The 20,737-nt window shown below is 46.0% G+C and overlaps 1 protein-coding gene across 2 annotated transcripts in view; it reads right to left on the minus strand.

Moving 5' to 3' along the window:
• Positions 1 to 20,737, minus strand: part of epsti1 (epithelial stromal interaction 1) — a 69,070-nt gene that overhangs the window by 32,397 nt on the left and 15,936 nt on the right. For both annotated transcript variants that reach the window (XM_068040268.1, XM_068040269.1), the window contains 4 exons: positions 11,705 to 11,763; positions 9,903 to 9,986; positions 4,578 to 4,651; positions 1,978 to 2,135 (listed from right to left, as the gene is read on the minus strand). In XM_068040268.1, coding sequence (XP_067896369.1) covers positions 1,978 to 2,135; positions 4,578 to 4,651; positions 9,903 to 9,986; positions 11,705 to 11,763 — 375 coding nt within the window. The remainder of the gene's footprint in view (positions 1 to 1,977; positions 2,136 to 4,577; positions 4,652 to 9,902; positions 9,987 to 11,704; positions 11,764 to 20,737) is intronic.

Below are 20,737 nucleotides of genomic sequence, written 5' to 3' on the forward strand. Positions count from 1 at the left end.
CTACATTAATTGCCCGTTAAACTCGCCAAGGAAGGTTAAGGCTGGTACTTAACAACACAAGTATGTTTGTAATGAGGTTCGTGTTTCAGCAATGGCAATCAACCTTGACTTAACTGGAAATGATGACTGAGCAGTTTTTATCATGAGCTGTGATGATCTGTAATGCTAGGAAGTTTAAAATGAATCCCAGCGAGCGTGAGAGAAATAACGCAAGAGAACTAAATGCAGAAACTCCTGAACACCTTGGAATTAGTTCAGCTGACTGGACCTACTGGGTATATAGAGAGTTGTAGCACTAATAGCCCTGCGCAGAGGGTGACAGCAGAGGGTGGGATTTAAATATGTAGCACAGCCACAGATACAATGGGCTGAATGGTCTCCTTCTCTCCTGTAATTTCTACAAATCCATGCACATGTAACTGAGACAAATAAGAATGTAAGGACTACACAGTAGCATTGCAATATCACAGCAGGTTTCTAGCCGTTGCCCTTCTTCATTATATGGTGCTGTAAGTGTGGACATGCCTCCTCAAGCCAGAGCTGCAGGACTTTCCAGCTAAACCCCTACATTTACTCAACTGAAAACCTATTGAATGTCTGCAGTTCCATCTACAGTCAGCCACTGCTCCAGCACTATAGGGATGGGCCCACTGTTACTGCAGTCTGGGGATGGGCCCACTGTTACTGCAGTCTAGGGATGGGCCCACTGTTACTGCAGTCTGGGGATGGGCCCACTGTTACTGCAGTCTAGGGATGGGCCCACTGTTACTGCAGTCTGGGGATGGGCCCACTGTTACTGCAGTCTGGGGATGGGCCCACTGTTACTGCAGTCTGGGGATGGGCCCACTGTTACTGCAGTCTGGGGATGGGCCCACTGTTACTGCAGTCTGGGGATGGGCCCACTGTTACTGCAGTCTGGGGATGGGCCCACTGTTACTGCAGTCTGGGGATGGGCCCACTGTTACTGCAGTCTGGGGATGGGCCCACTGTTACTGCAGTCTGGGGATGGGCCCACTGTTACTGCAGTCTGGGGATGGGCCCACTGTTACTGCAGTCTAGGGATGGGCCCACTGTTACTGCCGTCTGGGGATGGGCCCACTGTTACTGCAGTCTGGGGATGGGCCCACTGTTACTGCAGTCTGGGGATGGGCCCACTGTTACTGCAGTCTAGGGATGGGCCCACTGTTACTGCAGTCTGGGGATGGGCCCACTGTTACTGCAGTCTAGGGATGGGCCCACTGTTACTGCAGTCTGGGGATAGGCCCACTGTTACTGCAGTCTAGGGATGGGCCCACTGTTACTGCAGTCTAGGGATAGGCCCACTGTTACTGCCGTCTAGGGATAGGCCCACTGTTACTGCCGTCTGGGGATGGGCCCACTGTTACTGCAGTCTGGGGATGGGCCCACTGTTACTGCAGTCTAGGGATGGGCCCACTGTTACTGCAGTCTGGGGATGGGCCCACTGTTACTGCAGTCTGGGGATGGGCCCACTGTTACTGCAGTCTGGGGATGGGCCCACTGTTACTGCCGTCTAGGGATGGGCCCACTGTTACTGCAGTCTGGGGATGGGCCCACTGTTACTGCAGTCTGGGGATGGGCCCACTGTTACTGCCGTCTAGGGATGGGCCCACTGTTACTGCAGTCTGGGGATGGGCCCACTGTTACTGCAGTCTGGGGATGGGCCCACTGTTACTGCCGTCTAGGGATGGGCCCACTGTTACTGCAGTCTAGGGATGGGCCCACTGTTACTGCCGTCTAGGGATGGGCCCACTGTTACTGCAGTCTGGGGATGGGCCCACTGTTACTGCAGTCTGGGGATGGGCCCACTGTTACTGCAGTCTGGGGATGGGCCCACTGTTACTGCCGTCTAGGGATGGGCCCACTGTTACTGCAGGATCCCTGAGCTTTGGTTACACTCCCCAGAATTGGCAATGCCTGTTACTGTATGAAGGATCTTCATGTGTATCTGAAACTGACTGGTGGTGTTCTGCTTGGAACTGTGATTTCCTCTGCTCGTCTTCCTGCCTCCGCTTTTCCGCCAGCTTATTTGCTTTTTCCCTCTGAATTTCCTTCTTCTTCTGAATTTCGAGTTCTTCTGCTTCTTTCCTTTTCCGATCATGTTCTGCTTTCTTAGCCTGACAAAAAATGAAATAATTTAATATGAAACATTCTTTCTCTGCTAGTATACAGCCTGGAGGGGGTGTCAGGGGTACAGACTGGGTATGGGGTACAGGCTGGGTATGGGGTACAGGCTGGATGTGGGGTACAGACTGGATATGGGGTACAGACTGGGTATGGGGTACAGACTGGGTATGTGGTACAGGCTGGGTGTGGGGTACAGGGGTGCAGACTGGGCATGATGTGCAGACTGGGTAGGGGGTACAGACTGGGTATGGGGTACAGGCTGGGTGTGGGGTACAGACTGGGTATGTGGTACAGGCTGGGTGTGGGGTACAGGGGTGCAGACTGGGTATGGTGTGCAGACTGGGCAGGGGGTACAGACTGGGTATGGGGTACAGGCTGGGTGTGGGGTACAGACTGGGTATGTGGTACAGGCTGGGTGTGGGGTACAGGGGTGCAGACTGGGTATGGTGTGCAGACTGGGTAGGGGGTACAGACTGGGTATGGGGTACAAGCTAGATGTGGGGTGCAGGGCTGCAGACTGGGTTTGGGGTACTGGCTGGGTGTGGGGTACAGGGTTGCAGACTGGGTGTTGGGTACAGACTGGGTATGGGGTACAGGCTAGGTGTGGGGTGCAGACTGGGTTTGGGGTACAGGCTGGGTTTGGGGTACAGGCTGGGTATGGGGTACAGAGGTGCAGCCTGGGTATGGGGTACAGACTGGGTATGTGGTACAGACTGGGTTTGGGGTACAGATTAGGTGTGGGGTGCAGACTGGGTTTGGGGTACAGACTGGGTTTGGGGTGCAGGCTGGGTGTGGGGTACAGGGGTGCAGACTGGGGATGGGGCACAGACTGGGGATGGGGTACACGATGGCTGTGAGGGTACAGACTTGGTGAGGGTTGAGGATACAGACTGGGTGTGGGGTACAGGGGTACAGCCTGGGTGTGGGGTGCAGGGGTGCAGACTGGGTATAGGGTACAGACTGGGGATGGGGTATAGGATGGCTGTGAGGGTACAGACTTGGTGGGGGTTGAGGATACAGACTGGATGTGGGGTACAGGGGTACAGGCTGGGTGTGGGGTATAGGGGTACGGGGTACAGGCTGGGTATGGGGTACAGACTGGGGATGGGGTACAGGATGGCTGTGAGGGTACAGACTTGGTGGGGATTGAGGATACAGACTGGGTGTGGGGTACAGGGGTACAGGATGGGTGTGGGGTACAGGGGTACGGGGTACAGGCTGGGTGTGGGGTACAGGGGTACAGACTGGGTGTGGGGTACAGGGGTACGGGGTACAGGCTGGGTGTGGGGTACAGGGGTACGGGGTACAGGCTGGGTGTGGGGTGCAGGCTGGGTGTGGGGTACAGGGGTGCAGACTGGGGATGGGGAACAGACTGGGGATGGGGTACACGATGGCTGTGAGGGTACAGACTTGGTGGGGATTGAGGATACAGACTGGGTGTGGGGTACAGGGGTACAGGCTGGGTGTGGGGTACAGGGGTATGGGGTACAGGCTGGGTGCCAAACAGTTACGAGCTTCACAAACAACTTTCAATCCCCACTTCCTGGCTGAGCTTTGTCATTCCAATTGGAGTTGAGGCAGTCAGGCAGACTCCTGTTTACACAGCTGGAATCCAGTTTGGCAGTGATTTCTGCTCCATCTGTGTCCCAGTCATTAGAAGTACAGTGGTATCAACAGACCTGTTGCACTGAGCACTTCATAAACCTGCTTTGACACCACACATGGTCTCGAACCAAAACTGGATTGAGGAGGCTGCCTGCAGTGAGTCAGACCGGGCGTCGACTCTGGATTTACACCAGAGGACACAGATTATGATGATAGGGAAAAGAACCAAGGGGTGACGAGGCGGATTTTTTTCACAAAGCGTCTCATTATGGTTGGGAATGTATTGCTTGTAAAGGTGGTGGAAGCAGGTTCAATAATATATGGGCAGCACAGTGGCGCAGTGGTTAGCACCGCAGCCTCACAGCTCCAGCGACCCGGGTTCAATTCTGGGTACTGCCTGTGTGGAGTTTGCAAGTTCTCCCTGTGTCTGCGTGGGTTTCCTCCGGGTGCTCCGGTTTCCTCCCACAAGCCAAAAGACTTGCAGGTTGATAGGTAAATTGGTCATTATAAATTGCCCCTAGTATAGGTAGGTGGTAGGGAAATATAGGAACAGGTGAGGATGTGGTAGGAATATGGGATTAGTGTAGGATTAGTATAAATGGGTGGTTAATGGTCGGCACAGACTCGGTGGGCCGAAGGGCCTGTTTCAGTGCTTGTATCTCTAAATCTAAATCTAAAATCTAAATATCTGAGAAAGAAACAGGATAAATACTTAAAGGGGAAGAATTCATTAGGCTGTGGGGAAAGAGCAGGGGAACCAGGACCAATTGGATCCTCCTTCTGTGCTGTACCACTCTATGATATCTATAGTATTTGAACACGCTTACTCTTTGTTGGAACTTGGCCCCTCGGAGATTTATTTGTTGCCGTTGCCGTGCTTCAGCTTCCGAGGTGACTCCACCTAAAAGAAAAATAAATAATAGATATGGGAATAAACACACAGGCTGGTCCGCCTAAAAGAAAAATAGATTATTGAGTAAGTTCCAAACACCTTCAGATCAAATTCCAAAAGGGCAGGAAAAGGAATTCCGTAACAATTCACCTTGAATATTTCAAATACAGGGTAATAAGGGGTAGGACTAATGCTCTTAAAAATTTTAGAAAGTAGTTTCATGTAAATAATAGTGAAACAGAAACACAATTGCATTAGTTATCAGTCGGGGGTTGTTACTTTATTGGAGAAGGGCCAGATTTGGGTTAATGAAGCTACAGGAATGGGAACAAAAACAAGAAATGCTGGATTCACTCAGCAGGTCTGGCAGCATCTGTGGAAAGAGAAGTAGAGTTAACGTTTCGGGTCAGTGACCCTTCTTCGGAACGGACCCTTCTTCTACAGGAATGGGATGTTAGGCTATTGAGTGATCCTGCTCCCAGTATGGAGGCTCACTGCTACAGGTCAGAGAATCAGCGCTACGACAGTACAGTGACCCCATTTTCAACTGCTGGTCCCATCAAGCAAGGCTCGCTCCCTGGAGAGTACAGCACTACTGACACTCCCTTTCCATTCTTTAATGGGATGAAAGTTGTCCCTATATTTTTCTCAACAAGGGCAAAATTCCGAAGGGAAATTTTAATCTTCCATTGGAATACATGTACATGACAAGCTGACAAAATGATCTCCTCACTCAGATTGGTGAAGGCAGGAAACTAAGCCCAAGAAGGCCAAAAATTTGGCAACTACTGAATATGCCTTTCTACCACCCCACCCCCCCCCCCCCCACCCACCCCCAGCAATGTCCGGTACCACGGGTGTGAGCGCCCTGCCACCTGCTCCAACTTGAGAGTAAAAATGGCCGTTCCCCTGTCTCTGTATAACTAGGGTTCCCAACCCCCCCAGGAATGCCCTGGCGTCTCCTGGAGTTAAAGAACAATCTCCAGGGCACTTCTCTGAACAACCTCCTGGAAGTAACGTATCGCATAGCACATGCTTGAGGAACCTGGAAGCACAGATGTAATATAAAAGTAACTGCAGAATACAATATCAAATACATTTACAAAATGGTGTACCTGGTGTGGAACCTCACTCCCTACCCCCTCCCCACCACCAATCCCCCCGCCATCCCCGCAACCAGCAACCAGCCCTAAGGAGCACATGATCAGAATTTGTGGCATGCACATTAATTCCCAATCTGAAACACCAGCTTCCTAAAGTGGTACAATTACCCTCCCAGCATGAGTTTAAATATACGGCTGCGTTTGCTGACAATGCAACCACTAGGTGGTGCAGTACTTGCACATGCACAAATGCAGCCTCATGCACTGAAATGTTACTGTCTGTGACGTTTGTGGCAGCTGCCAGTAGTAAAGATGGTGCTGCTCAATTTATCACAAAAACAAAAACAAATGAAACCCAAATGCCCACAGTGGCTGCAATCACTGTCTCCATCCCACCCCCCAACAGAACCCCGCTCCCTCTTGCCATCACGCTTCTCTTCGCCGCTGCCTCCCACACCTGTCTATTCGCCGTTTGCTTCACACCTCGCCACTTCTCCCCCTCGGCCACTTCCTCCCCACTTCAAACCGCCCACCCCCCTCAAAGCTGCGAGGTGGGGCTGGTTCCCAGCCTTGCCGCTTCATGCCTTCTGCTCTGCCTCTGCTTCCTGCTCCCTCCTGCTTCTACCCTCCACTCTGTGCCGCTTGCAGTCTCCTTCCCTCCCTAGCATGTCACTCTCTCTCTACCCTGTTTCGCCCATATGGGGAAGAAAGGCAGCGAGCATGGGAGGGAGCGGAGACCAGATGTGGGAGCGAGCGGGCAGCAGAGGCAGAGCAGAGGGGAGGAAGTGGAGAGACCAAGAGCGAGTGGCCCACATGTAGGTGGGTGGAGGTGAAGTGGGGAGTGAGTGGCCGAGGGGGGAGAAGTGGCGAGATGGGGAGCAAGTGGCCGAGGGGGGAGAGGTGGTGAGGTGGGGAGCGAGTGGCCGAGGGGGGAGAAGTGGTGAGGTGGGGAGTGAGTGGCCGAGGAGGGAGAAGTGGCGAGGAAGGTAGCGAGTGGCCGAGGGAAGAGAAGTGGCGAGGTGGGGAGCGAGTGGCCGAGGAGGGAGAAGTGGTGAGGTGGGGAGTGAGTGGCCGAGGAGGGAGAAGTGGTGAGGTGGGGAGCGAGTGGCCGAGGAGGGAGAAGTGGCGAGGTGGGGAGCTCACAGTTAGTTGGGGGGGTGAAGCGGGGAGCGAGCAGTGAGCAGACATTGTAGGCTATTTTTGATCTAGTATTATGTAATGAGAAAGGGCTAATTAATAATCTTCTTGTAAAAAAGCCTTTACGGATGAATGAAATGTATGTTTGAACGTGAGGTAGTTCAATCTGAAGCCAGGGTGTTAAATGTGAACAAAGGAAATTATGAAGGTATGAGGGGCAAATTGGCTGAGGTGGATTGGGGAAAATACATTAAAAGGTATGACAGTACATAGGCAATGGATAATCTTTATAGAAATATTACATAGTTTACAGTAACGATACATTCCTTCAAGGCACAAACGCCCCAAAAGTAAAGGTAGTCAATTGTGGATAACAAAGGAATTGTATAAGATGAAAAGAAAAGGCCTATAAAGTTGGCAGGAATAATAGTAAATCTGAGGATTGGGAGGAATTTAGAATACAGAAAAGGAGAACCAAGAAACTGACAAAGAAAGGGAGAATAGAATATGACTGTAAACTAGCAAAAAACATAAAAACCGACTCTAAAACCTTCTATAGGTATGTAAAAAGGAAACGTTTAGCTAAGACAAATATGGGTCCATTACAGGCAGAGTCAGGAGAATTTATAATGGGGAATAGAGAAATGGCAGAGAAGCTAAATGATTACTTTGTGTCAGTCTTCACTGAGGAATATACAAGAAATCTCCCAGAATTAGAGAGTCAAGGGATTAGAGAGAATGAGGAATTGAAGGAAATTAGTATTAGTAATAAGGTTGTATTGGAGAAATTAATGGGGCTGAAGGTTGATAAGTCCCCAGGACCTGATATTCTACATCCCAGAGTGTTGAAAGAGGTAGCTATGGAGATAGTGGATGCATTGGTGATCATCTTCCAAAATTCTATAGATTCTGGAATGGTTCCTGCAGATTGGAAGGTCGCAAATGTCACCCCACTATTTAAGAAGGGACTGAGAGAGAAAACAGGGAATTACAGACCTGTTAGCCTTACATCAGTCATTGGGAAAATGCTAGAATCTATTCTAAAGGATGTGATAAATGGACACTTGGATAATAATGATCTGATTGGGCATAGTCAACATGGATTTATGAATGGAAAATCATGTTTGATGAACCTGTTAGAGTTTTTTGAGGATGTTACTGGCAGAATTGATAAAGGGGAGTCAGTGGACATGGTAGACTTGGATTTTCAGAAGGCTTTGATAAAGTTCCCCACAGGAGGTTGGTTAGCAAAATTAAAGCACATGGGATAGGAGGTAATATACTGGCATGGATTAAGGATTGGTTAACAGGCAGAAAGCACAGAGTAGAAACAAACGGGTCATTCTCACATTGGCAGGCTGTGACTAGTGGAGTACCACAGGGATCAGTGCTTGGGCCCCAGCTGTTCACGATATATTTCAATGATTTGGATGTGGGGACCAAATGTAATATTTCCAAGTTCGCGGATGACACAAAATTAGGTGGGAATATACATTGTGAGGAAGATGCAAAATGGCTACAAGGGGTTTTGGACAGACTTAGTGAGTGGGCAAGAATGTGGCAGATGGAATATAATGTAGAAAAATGTGAGGTTATCTACTTCGGTAGGAGGAATAGATGTGCAGAGTATTTCTTAAATGGTAAGAGATTAGAACATGTAGATGTACAAAGGGACCTGGGTGTCCTTGTCAGTAAATCACTGAAAGCTAACATGCAGGTGCAGCAAGCAATTAAGAAGGCTAATGGTATGTTAGAGGATTGGAGTAGCGAAGTCTTAGCCTCAATTGTATAGAACCTTGTTTAGACTGCACCTGGAGTACTGTGTGCCGTTTTAGTCCCCTTACCTTAGGAAGGATTATATTGCCATAGAGGGAGTGCAATGAAAGTTCACCAGACTTGTTCCCGGGATGGCGGGACTGTCCTGTGAAGAGAGATTGGGGAAACTGGGCCTGTATTCTCTAGAGTTTCAAAGAATGAGAGGTGATCTCATTGAAACCTACAAAATACTTAAAGGGATAGACAGAGTAGATGCAGGTGAGATGTTTCCCCTGGTTGGGAGTCTAGAACCAGGGGACACAATTTCAAAGTAAGGGGGAGGCCACTTAGGAATGAGATGAGGAGAAATTTCTTTATTCAGAGGGTTGTGAATCTTTGGAATTCCCTACCCCAGTGGGCTGTGGAAGCTCAGTCCTTGAGTACGTTTAAAGTAGAGATTGAGATTTCTAAATACAAATGACAAAGGGGATATGAGGATAGTGTGGGGAAAAGGCATTGAAGTGGAAGATCAGCTATGCTTGTATTGAATGGCAGGGCAGGCTCAATGGGTTGACTGGCCTACTCCTGCTCTATGTTCCTATCCCTGATGGATATAAAGATAGTGTGGGAAAAAAGCATTGAAGTGGATGATCAGCCATGATCATACTGATTGGCAGAGCAGGCTCGATGGGCTGAATGGCCTACTCCTGCTCCTATGTTCCTATGTACGCGATGATATTTTCGCGTGCATGTGCGAATTTGTCGTGGCAAGCCAGGTGCTGATGTAATGCTTTTCACAGCCATCTCAAAGCGCTTTACAACCATTGAAATACTTCTGAAGTTTAGTCACGGTTGTAATGTAGAAAACACAGCAGCCAATTTGCACCCAGCAATGTGCCACACGAAGCAAGGTGGTAATGACCAGATAATCTGTTTTTATGATGTTCATAGCAAGACTTTTGTTCCTTCTCTTGATGCATAGGTTCTCAGACAAACTTCTCATTATTTGTGCAGTTAACAATAGGCAAACCAGTAACACAAACAGGGTGGCCGACTAGAAAATGTGGATATGCCGCAGGCCGAGCGTGTCTAAAAAAATGATCAAATGGAACAAACAGGTCACGTCAAGGAAACAATTAAACTGAGCAAACATTTCACTTTAATCTTACAAGTGAATGAAACCAGCTTTCACTCTCCCGAACCAGTTCTGCTGAATGGAATATATGAAGTGTGCCAGTTTCCTGCAAGGCCCCTAATTTTCTTACCTAATTGTGTGGGAGTCAAGTTGATTGGACCAGGCCTGTTAGCTTCCTTCCATTGCCTCAGCTCCTCCAGTTCCCTGTTTGCCACTAGAATGAAGAAGATTAGTGTTATTCCATGGCCTACCAGATGAGCCCAATTACAGCATGTGACCAGAATCGCTAGCTGAACAGTGTGAGCAGACATGTTGCCTCTGTGTAACCAAATTCTTTCCAGTTATACATCCTCTCGTTCATGATCCAATTTCTTGTATCTTTTGATGAGTGTGAATCAAAATGGTGGGGTGATGGCGTCTTTTCTGCAGCCAATTCCCCGCAACCTAAATTCATTCTCAGGAAGAGGGCTAAAATTGGTGAATCATAGCACAGTTGGTGTAACCTTCCTTTCATATATCTTCATCAGCTGGTGGTCTTAGGACCAGTAGAGTCAACAACAACACCAGCTTGCATTTGTATAGTGCTTTTAACATAGTAAAAACATCCCATGATGCTTCGCAGGTGTCTTATCAAACAAAATTTGACATCGAGCCACATAAGGAGATATTAGGCTAGGTGACCAAAAGCTTTGTCAAAAAGTTAGGTTTTAAGCAGTATCTTAAAGGGGGGAGAGAGAAGCGGAGAGGTTTAGGGTGGGAATTGCAGAGCTTAGAGCCTAGCCAAGTGAAGGCATGGCCACCCATTGTGGAGCAATTTAAATTGGGCGTGTTCAAGAGGCCAGAACTGGAGGAGCTCTGAGATCTGGCAGGTTGTAGGGCTGGAGGACATTACAGAAAGAGGGGACGTGATTTTTCCAAATAGGTGGAGGCCCCTTGTGGGGGTGGTTTCCAGGTCGGAGGTCCCACAGGCTTGAGGTGGGACTTCACCTGCATTATTGCCAAGAGAATGCAATTAAGAGCAGGCAGGTGGGGGAGGCAGCTAATTAAGGACGGTAGGCAGGCCTTCCACGCTGCTGGCCCAATCAGAGGACTGGCAGCTCTGGAGACTGGGCAGCACCACCAAGAGAGGTGGCTGCTGCTGAGGCAGCTAGGAGAATGCAAGGGACCCTCAGAGAGTTGGGCATAGTTTTACTTTTTTGATGTGCTAAGCAGACAGGCCCCGGCAAACGGAGGGGAAACCCCCACAAGTGGCAGCGTTGGGGCTGCAGGGGTGGCCTTTGCTGCCGGCGGCCCCCTCCCTGGGCCATGGAACCTCCGGTTCCAAAGGACACCGCCCTCCCCCCCACCTCCGCACAAGCTGCAGGGAGGCTGCCTCCATGCAGCTGGCAGCCTTCCCATGCAACGGTGGGGGGGGGGGGGGGGGGAGGGAAGTTTTACACCTGGAAAAGTGCTGGCAGCCCGGGAAAATTGCCCTTAATAAGCCTTTAATTATTCAAATTGGCTTTCTACCTCTGTTTGGCAGGCAGCTGAGCTGCAGTTGATTCCACCACTGGGAAACCTTCCCAAGAATGGGACTGAGTCGGGCAGTCGTCCAGATGATTTTCCCGCCTGCCTTCCTGTCGCCCTGGGGGCGAGTAAAATTCCGCCCAGGGAATGGGTGAAGCCATGGATGGATTTGAAAAGGCGGATGAGAATTTTAAGAAGTGGCTACAGGACTGGGAACCAATGTAAATCAGTGAGCACAGGGGTGATGGGTGAACAAGACTTGATGTGAGTCAGAATAAGGGCAGCAGAGTTTTAAATGAGCTCAGTTTATGGAGGGTGAAAGATGGGAGGCCAGGAGAGCATTGGTATCTGAAGATGAAAGCATGGATGAGGGTTTCAGCAGCAGATGGGCTGACCTAAAAAGCAGAATTTTTGTTAAATACTCACTCATTTGCAGATGAGATCTCCTGCTTTGATTGGGTGCAATCACTGAATATCCTCCCCTACTGTAATTTAAAAAGAGACAAATAATATTACTTGTAACTGGTATGAATAAAAAGAAAGAAAAAAAGTACCAATGGGGTACTTTTGAAGTGTAGGAATGGACATTGTTTAACAATTACAAATCTCTTTGACAGCATTAGCTGAAGTTCAATAAAATATAATATTGTGTCTGCTGGAACTTCATGTGCTTTATACAAAAAACAGAAGTTAACTCTGTCTACATATTTAAGAAGAATTCTTTCCAGAAGTGCTTTTGCATTATCAATATTTTATTTTGCTGGACGTCAGCAATGTTGAATAAATTGTTTTGCCCATTTTATTGAGCTGATAATGTGAACAGATTCAGGAATTGGGGTCTGTATTATTGTGTATTGAAGTCCCCATTGAGTATTGTACCACACAGTGTGGACCATAAGTATTTTGAGTACAAAGTTTTTATAAAACTTGTGTGGTGCGAATGTTACTCGCCGCTTATCAGCCCAAGCCTGAATGTTGTTCAGGTCTTTCTGCATATGGACATTGGCTGTTTCAGTATCTGAGTCATCGCAAATGATGCCAAGCATTGTGCGATCATCAGCGAACATGCCCACTTCTGACCTTATGATGGAGGGAAGGTCATTGATGAAGCAGCCTGACTACAAGGTTGCTCCAGTTAGTCTGTGCATATTTGCAACAGGCACTTGAGGGGAGGCCTGGATAAAATGGACCCTTTTCTTCCTGGATGGCCCAGTCCTCCCTTTCCTCTTCACACCTTTTGCTGGCATGTCTTGGTTTGGCTTTCATGGCTTCGTTGTCAACTTTGAGACCTTGCTGTGCGCAAATTACTTGCCACATTTCCTACATTATAACATTGTCTGCACTTTAGAAAAGTACATCATTGGCTGCAAAGCATTTTGGGACATCGTGAGCTCATGAGCAGGTGTTCAGGTAGTTACTATATAAATGTAAGTCTTTCTTTATTAGCTGCAATTATCAGTAAAGAACATCCGTAGAGGTTCCCTAATCAAACAGAAATTGATCTGTAGTCACTTCACATATATTGCTAACATATATAATTTGAAATATTTTGTGTGTCAGTGGTGGGTGAGTGGATGGTATTTAATTATTCGCTAAAATTAGGAACTTTCAGTGTTCGGTGACCTGGTATTGCTACTTTTATACACTGGTCCTTCCGAACATCTTCCAACATAACTCATGTTCAGATAGAAACAGAATCCATATAAGTTGAGATAAAGGATAAAAAGGAATCAATCACACCACTAGGAATAATCTAAGACCATCTAATAGTGGAAGGAAAGTAAAGGGGGGAATATATAAGCAAATTTATGAAATGAGTAAATGAAATTGAATAATAATTATGGGTGATTTCAACTACTTCCAAATAACCTGGCAAGAACTGCTTGGGAAACAAAAGGGAATGAAGTTTTCTTTCAGTGTGTACAGGACTCCTTTCTAACCCAGTGTTTGTGAAGCCCAACCAGAGAGAAATCACTGACGGATTGAGTAATGGGAAATGAACCACAGCAGATAACAGAAGAAAGTGTAAACCAGCATCTAGGCTATAGCGATCATAACATTATTAGGTTTAATCTAATGATAGACAGAGACATAAGTAAGGCAAAGACCAAAGTAATAGATCAAAATAAAGTTGGTTTTGAGGGAATGAGGATGGAAGTAATGCAGGTGAACTGGAAGTAAATATTGACAAAGGTATAGAACAGCAGTGGGAAATATTTAAAACAATGATCAATAGGTTCATGAGAAATACATTCTAGTTAAAAAGAACCAACTAGCCAATAATGAAATAACATGGATGTATAAAGAGATAAGGGAAAAATTGAACCTAAACAGAAAGGCATACACTACGTACAGAGACAATAAAGGAGAGGAAGACAAAAGGGAACTCAAAGAGGTTAGGAAAGAAATAAAAAAAAACAATTAGGAAGGCGAAGAGGAAATACAAAATAAAATGATCAAAATATAAAAATAAAGTATTCAATAACATCATAAATAAAAAAAAATTAAGTTAGAGATAGGGTCACTAAGCGATGCACAAGATAATTTCACAGGTAATGACAGTGAAATGGCAGAAATATTTTAAAAATTACTTTGTCTCCGTATTTGTGAGGGAGACTAGCATGGTGAATAGGACTTTAGAAGAGATCAAAAGCAAAATCAAGACATTTAAGATAGAAAGGGGGAGATAATTGATGAATTAGACAAAGCTAGAGAGGATAAACCCTCAAATTGGATGGATTGCCTCTGCATTTATTAAAAGTTAGATTATTATATATTAGAAAAAGGAATAGTGCCTGAGGACTGGTGGAAAGCTAATGTGATTCCTATATTTAAAAAGGGAAATAGGTCAAGTGCAGGGAACTATATACTAATTAACTTAACTTTGGTAGGACAGATAATGGATTCTTTATTCAAGGATGTATTAGAAAAACACTGAAAAACTGAAAATATAATAAAGAGTAGTCAACACGGATTTCAAAAGGGAAGGTCATGTTTAACCAACCTTATTGAATTCTTTGAAGTAACAGAAAAGGTAGGTAGGGTAACGCAGTGGGAGTAATATACATGATCTTTGATAAGCTACTACATAAGTAGGCACATGACTAAGTTGAGGGGATGAGCAGCAGAGTGAATAGCAATGGAGAGCAGGGGTGCAGGTAGTTACTCAGAATGGTGAAAATACAAGAAAATTATAAATAATTTACAGAATGGGTGTGTAAATGGCAAATTAATTTCAATACAGATAAGTGTAACTGTTACATTTTGATAGGAGGAATAAAGAGGCCACATACTCATAGGAAAATAAGAGTTTAAATGGGGTAGAGGTGGAAAAGGATCTAGGGATACACAAATCATGAAATGTAGCAATGCAGATTAACAGACCCGTGAAAAGTGAAAACAGAACTCTGGGGTTTATTTCTGGATGACCAGAATTCAAAAGTAGAGAAGTTATGCTAAACATATAAAACCTTGATTATACCACACTTGAAGTATTGTACACAGTTCTGACCTTCATATTACAAAAAGGATATAGAGGCACTCGAGAAGATGCAAAGAAGATTGAAAGGATGATGTCAGAACTGTGAGCCTGTAACTATCAGGAAAGACTGAACCTGCAGAGGCTCTTTTCCTTAGAAAAGAAAAAGTTGACCACATAGAGGTCTATAAAATTATAAAGGATTGATGTACAGCAGATGCTTCCACTTGTGGGGGAAGACCAAAACTAGGGACCATAAATATAAAATGGTCATTAATAAATCCAATAGGGAATTCATGAGAATCCTCTTTGAGAATGTGAAATTCACGACCATAAGGAGTGGTTGAGGCGAATAGCATAGATGCATTTAAGGGGAAACTCAATACGCACATGAGGGAGAAAGGAATAGAAGGATATGCTAAAGGTGTGAGATAAAGTAAAGTGGGAGGAGGCTTGTATGGAGCATAAACACCAGCATAGACCTGTTGGACGAGGTGGCCTGTTTCTGTGCTGTATATTGCTATGTACTTCTATGTAACATGACCCCAGGGACACCCCCATTGTAGACCAGCTCACAGACAGGAAAAAGTGGCAGAGAAGTTTAACACAGTTTCTTCTAGGTTTCTTCAGGCTTCTTCTGATGAGAAAGAAAGTGATGCATTATGGAAGGAAGAATGAGCAGAAGCAGTATAAACTGAATGCTACAATTTTAAAGGCAATGTAGGAACAGAGAGACTTGGTGTCATAGGTACACAAATCTTTGAAGATCACAGAACAGGTTGAAAAGTCTGTTTAAAAAAAAATGGAATCCTTGGCTTTATTAATAGAAGCATTAGTCTGGATTTTATGGGCCCCCCTGAGACGGGGCCGGAGATGGTGGGACCCATAGAATTGCGACGGGAGGTGGGGGGGGAGGAGGGGGTAGTGGGGGTGGAGGACCCATTGCTGCTTCGTTGCCAAGCAATTTTGCCGGGGGTGGGATAGGCCGACTACAGCCTTCCCAACCAGAGGCCAATTGAGGCCCTTAACTGGTCTATTAACAGCTACTTAAGGGCCTCTTCCTCCTGCCACTGGTGCCTCCGCCACATTGGGATGGCATCTTGTAATATGAGGTGCCCTCCTTGCGATCTTGGAGGGGGGGGGTCCTTCCTCTGTGGGCAATCTATGGCCCATGGAGGACTCCCACCAGCAAAACATCCACATCCCTGGCCTCCCCTCCGCCTGCACTTCATGCTTACCCTCGCTGGGACCTTCTGGACTGGCCCCAGTGACCCCACCTCACTTACCCGCGATCTGGGGTTCCAGCACTGGTCCTGGGCCCAAGGCCTCTGCAGTACCGGAAGTGGCCACCACTCCCCTTGGCGCTGCCGATACCACTGAGCTGCCAGCCCAGTGATTGGCTGGCAGCTCCTGGAGGTGGGAAACCCGTCTTTAAAGGAATGGAGATCCCGGCGCCGGAAACTTTGCTTCCGGAACAATTGAGGATCGCGCTGTGGGGGGCTCAAAGGCGGAGGCAGGTTTCTTCCTGCCTTTTCGGCCCGGCGCTGAGAAGCCCACCGACTGCACAAAATCCAACCCGTAGAGTGTAAAAGCAAGGAAATTATGCTAAATGTTTATAAATCACTAGTTAGATCTTAGTTAGAGTATTATGTTCAATTCTGGCCGCAACACTTTAGGAAGGATGTCAAGGCCTTGGAAAGTTTGCAAAAGAGATTTACCAGAGTGGTACCAGGGATGAGGGACTTCAGTTATGTGGAAAATGAGCCCCAGTAAATCTCCAAGAATATTGTTTACTACAGGTCCTGCCCACCTCTTCTCAGATCTCAAACTGCAATTTCTTTCCAGCCTCCAGATGGCAGTATTCCCCCAGTTTACCGGGTCAATACATCAGCTACTCTGGAAGAAAATTAAACATTGCAACCTGAAGAAAGAGTTCTCCCCATTAATTTACCATTTAATATTCTGGGATTTATTCTGTGGGATGTTGTTTTGTTTAACCCAGTACTTTCTCAACCTCCTGCATTTACAAAATGAGCTTTGATGGAGAACTCAATGAAAGAACTTGTGTTTATAAAGCACCTTTGAAGTACTCGGGACGGCCCAACGCCTTTTGCAGCCAAAAAGCATGTTCTTGAAGTCTCGTCGCTGTTACAATGTTGGCAAAAGCTGCAGCTAATTTGCGCACAGCAAAATCCCCCGACAGCAAATGAGATTTGAAGACCTGCTTTTGGTGGTGTTGACCAAGGGGTAAAAATATTGGCCAGGGCACTGGGAGAACTCCTTGAACAGCCAATAGGACGTTGGCTTTAACTAGCCGCATCTGAAAGTCAACAGTGCAGCACTCCATTGAAGGGTCAACCTGGAGCTTGAGTGTGTCTTCAACTGAGAACCTTTTTAAACCAGAGTGTGGTGGGCTGAGTCAAGCTGATTAACATTGCTGTGGATTCAGACACCCTGTGTGGTAGGTGTTCTGATCGGGTGCTACAAGTATTGATCGACTGAGTAAGTCATGACCTGTTTGGCGCCAGGTTTGTTTCCAATGAGCAAAAATAACTGGCAGCAACAAGAGAATAACTCATCATAGCCCTGGATTGTACATAAGCAACTCAATGTTCACCTTAGCCCAGTGATAACACTCCCACCTCTGAGCCCCACTCCAGAGGCTTCAGCACATAATCCAGGCTGACACTTGCAGTGGCACTGAGGGAGGACTGCACTGTCAGAGGTGCAGGGAAGTTATATTAATTGTATTTAGGACCTTGGTTAGACCACACTTGAGTACTGTGCACAGTTCTGGTCTCTGCTTTACAAAAATTGGAGAAAGAGCAAAGAACAATTACAAAGACTCAACAGGATGGGAACATTTACCTCTAGAAAAGTGAAGGGTCAAAGCTGAGCTGACAGAGATCTGTAAAATAAAGAGGGCTTAGTAGGGTAGACGTGGAGAAGATGTTTCCACTTGTGGAGGAGTCTAAAACTACAGGTCATAAACATCAGATAGTTACTAATAAATTCAATAGGGAATTGAGAAGAAACGTCTTTACCCAGAGAGTGGTGAGAATGTGGAATTCACTACCATGTGCGATTGAGGCAAATGGTATAGATACATTTAAGACAAAGCTGAATAAGTACATGAGGGAGAAAAGAATAGTAGGTTATGCTGATTGGGCGAGAAGCAGGAGGGTGGAAGAAGGACCAGCTTGGACTAGTTGGGACCAATGGCCTATTTCTGTTCTGTAAATTCTATGTAGAGTCTAGTTTCAGTCTCCTCACATGGTGGGAGATATTGAGACTTTGAGAAGGCTGCAAAGGAAAGCCACTGGATTTAAACTCCTGAATTTCCCAGATAGGCTCAACGAGCTGGGTCTGTATACTTTAGGGAAGGGTAGACTTTGGGTGATTTGTTCGAGGCTTTTAAGGTAAAGAAGGGACTAGATTGTGATTATGCAGACCGATTATTTAAACTGAATAGGTTAGGGAGGACCAGAGGTCATAATTACAAGCTGTGTAGGGCAGGACTAGGTTGGAAGTTTGGGAGTTCTCGTTTTCCAGGGAATAGTGGACGTGTGGAACAGCCTGCTGGCTCAGGCGACGAACTCTGATTTGCTGAATTCCATCAAATGAGAGCAGAACGTGTTTCTGGCTGGGTTGGAGATTACTTTGTACAAGAGATGTAGCTTGTAATGGAAACCAGGGCCATTGTGATCTCCTGGATTAGTTTTGTTGCCTAAGTAGGTCGGAGAGGAATTTTCCAAATCTTTCCCTAATTGGCCTGAGGTTATGTTTATTTGCCTCTCTTAGCAGATTTAATGGCGGGCAAGGAGTGTATCTTTAATGATGCATTAGACATCAGGATCATATGGGACAGGTTGGATGGACCAGGCGGAATTTTCCTGTCCGCCATTGTCCTATGATCATATCTTACAGTACACGTCTCATCTTTGACCTGTCTTTTCCATTGTCCCAGCAGCTCAGGATCCATCCTCTTCCAAACACTTTGCAGATTGTTGCAACATAATTATAATATGCTAGAAACTCTGCTATTGGTGAACGCTACATAGAGTCATAGAACGCTTGCATATTACAGAACCAAAACAGCACAATCAACCCTTCCAGACAGTCCTGGTGCTTTTCTCCACATGATCCACTCAGTCTAATCCCACCCCCCAGCTTGCTTCCCATTTCCTTTAATATTCCTCTTTTTCAAGCAACTATTTAATTCCATTGGATTGTGTGCATTTGTGGTGGATAATTCCAAGTTCTAACCATCCTCTGTGAACAGGCATTTTTTTCTGGCCAACCCTCTCATTTTAAATTGGTGCCCTTTCATTACCATCTCATCAGCCAATGGAAACAATCTATATGTAGAAATACTTAGAAGTTACAATACAGAGAGGGGCCTCTCAGCCCAATCATGTTGGTACAACCTCCACACGAGCAAGTAGTCCTAAGTTCATTTACTCACCCTCTTCCCTCATCATAGGAACTTAGAACAGGAGTACAACATTCAGTCACTTGGGCCTGTTCTACCGTTCAATTAGATCTATATCCCTTCTTTCATTTTTTTCTTTATCCATACAAGCAATCTAACCATACACCCTGGAAGCGAATTCCACAGCCTCACAACTCTCTGTGCAAAGCTGTTTTCTCCTATTGTGATGGATTCCCCAGTTTTGAAGGGCCAGTGGGGGAGCATTTGTGAGCTATTGACTGAACAGATGACTTGTCCAATGTTCTGTTAGGTGCAGTCACGCCGGTTTCAAAGCTTGATTTTTTTTTTTGAGACAGACCCTAACTGAAAGGGAAACTAAAAATTTAGGTTTCTGGGGAAACAGAAACTGGTTAGAACCAGATTATAAAGACAGAGCCATCCAAGAGTGGTGGGGAGGCAGGCTGAAGAAAGTGAAGGCTGGATCCAGGAGCTGCTTCTGTTACTTAAAGTACCTGATTAACCAGACCCGGCCATACAGTGCGTAGGATTGTCCCTGAGGAATCAGATAAAGGTAATACTGGTGGATCCACGCCATCAAGACAACCATGAGCAGAGCTGAGGAGGTTCTGGAGAAGTGCACCGTTTTGGTAAAGACCATGTTTGTGGAGTTTGGGTTGAAGGGGAACTGCTGTCGGATGAGAATCAGTGGCTGCATCTTGGAAGAAAGGAGCTGGAGATCTACCTGAGGACGTTCAGAGCTTTGAGGAACATTGTGGCTGTAATTGCTGAGTGCACTGCCCAGTAAATCCGTGAGATCTAGCTTTGTCGTATCCAATAGTTAATGTGTAATTTATAATATATATATATTAACGGTGATTTTTCTGTTAATTCATGTTTAATTTATGCTGATTTTGGTTTGATTGTTAAAGTAAAAGTTATAAAAGTGAAATCTTGTCCATTTGTTTTTTTTATTGGGGTCATTTGGTAAATTCAGTTCTTTTGGGTTGTTGATCTCCACAGGGATCATAAACTATTCTCAATTCTAATTCTCTTACATGTAATCTTGTATCTACAGTCCCTTGTTCTTACTCCCTGAAGAACTGGGAAGTCTGCTTCTACCTTGTCCCATCTTTTCCATGCTTTAACACTTTTATTGTCTGCCAATTTTCTCACCACTGGCAAAATGCCATGTCAGTGGGAAGATGTCTGTCATGCCACCCGATGCCTTCCCATGCCATCTTGCCAGCCTTTAATGAACTGTGTACCTCTACTGCAAAGACCATCTACTCCACTACTCCATTTCAAATCTCGTCATTTAAGGTGTATTTCCTTTCCCTAGTCTCACTTCCAAAAGGGATTACTTCACACTTTTCTACATTGATTTGCATCTGCCACCTACCTGCCCACCTCACTCACCTGCCTATGCTCTGCTGTTGCCTTGCATAATACAGCTCACAACTTGTCATGCTCAATTTGGTGGCAATAGGAAATTTTGATCGTCTAAATCCAAATCATAAATAAAAGCGACCCCAAAGCAAATGTATCAGCA

The sequence above is a fragment of the Heterodontus francisci genome, chromosome 10 (genome assembly GCF_036365525.1).
Source record: "Heterodontus francisci isolate sHetFra1 chromosome 10, sHetFra1.hap1, whole genome shotgun sequence".
In the NCBI taxonomy this organism is placed as follows: Eukaryota; Metazoa; Chordata; class Chondrichthyes; order Heterodontiformes; family Heterodontidae; genus Heterodontus; species Heterodontus francisci.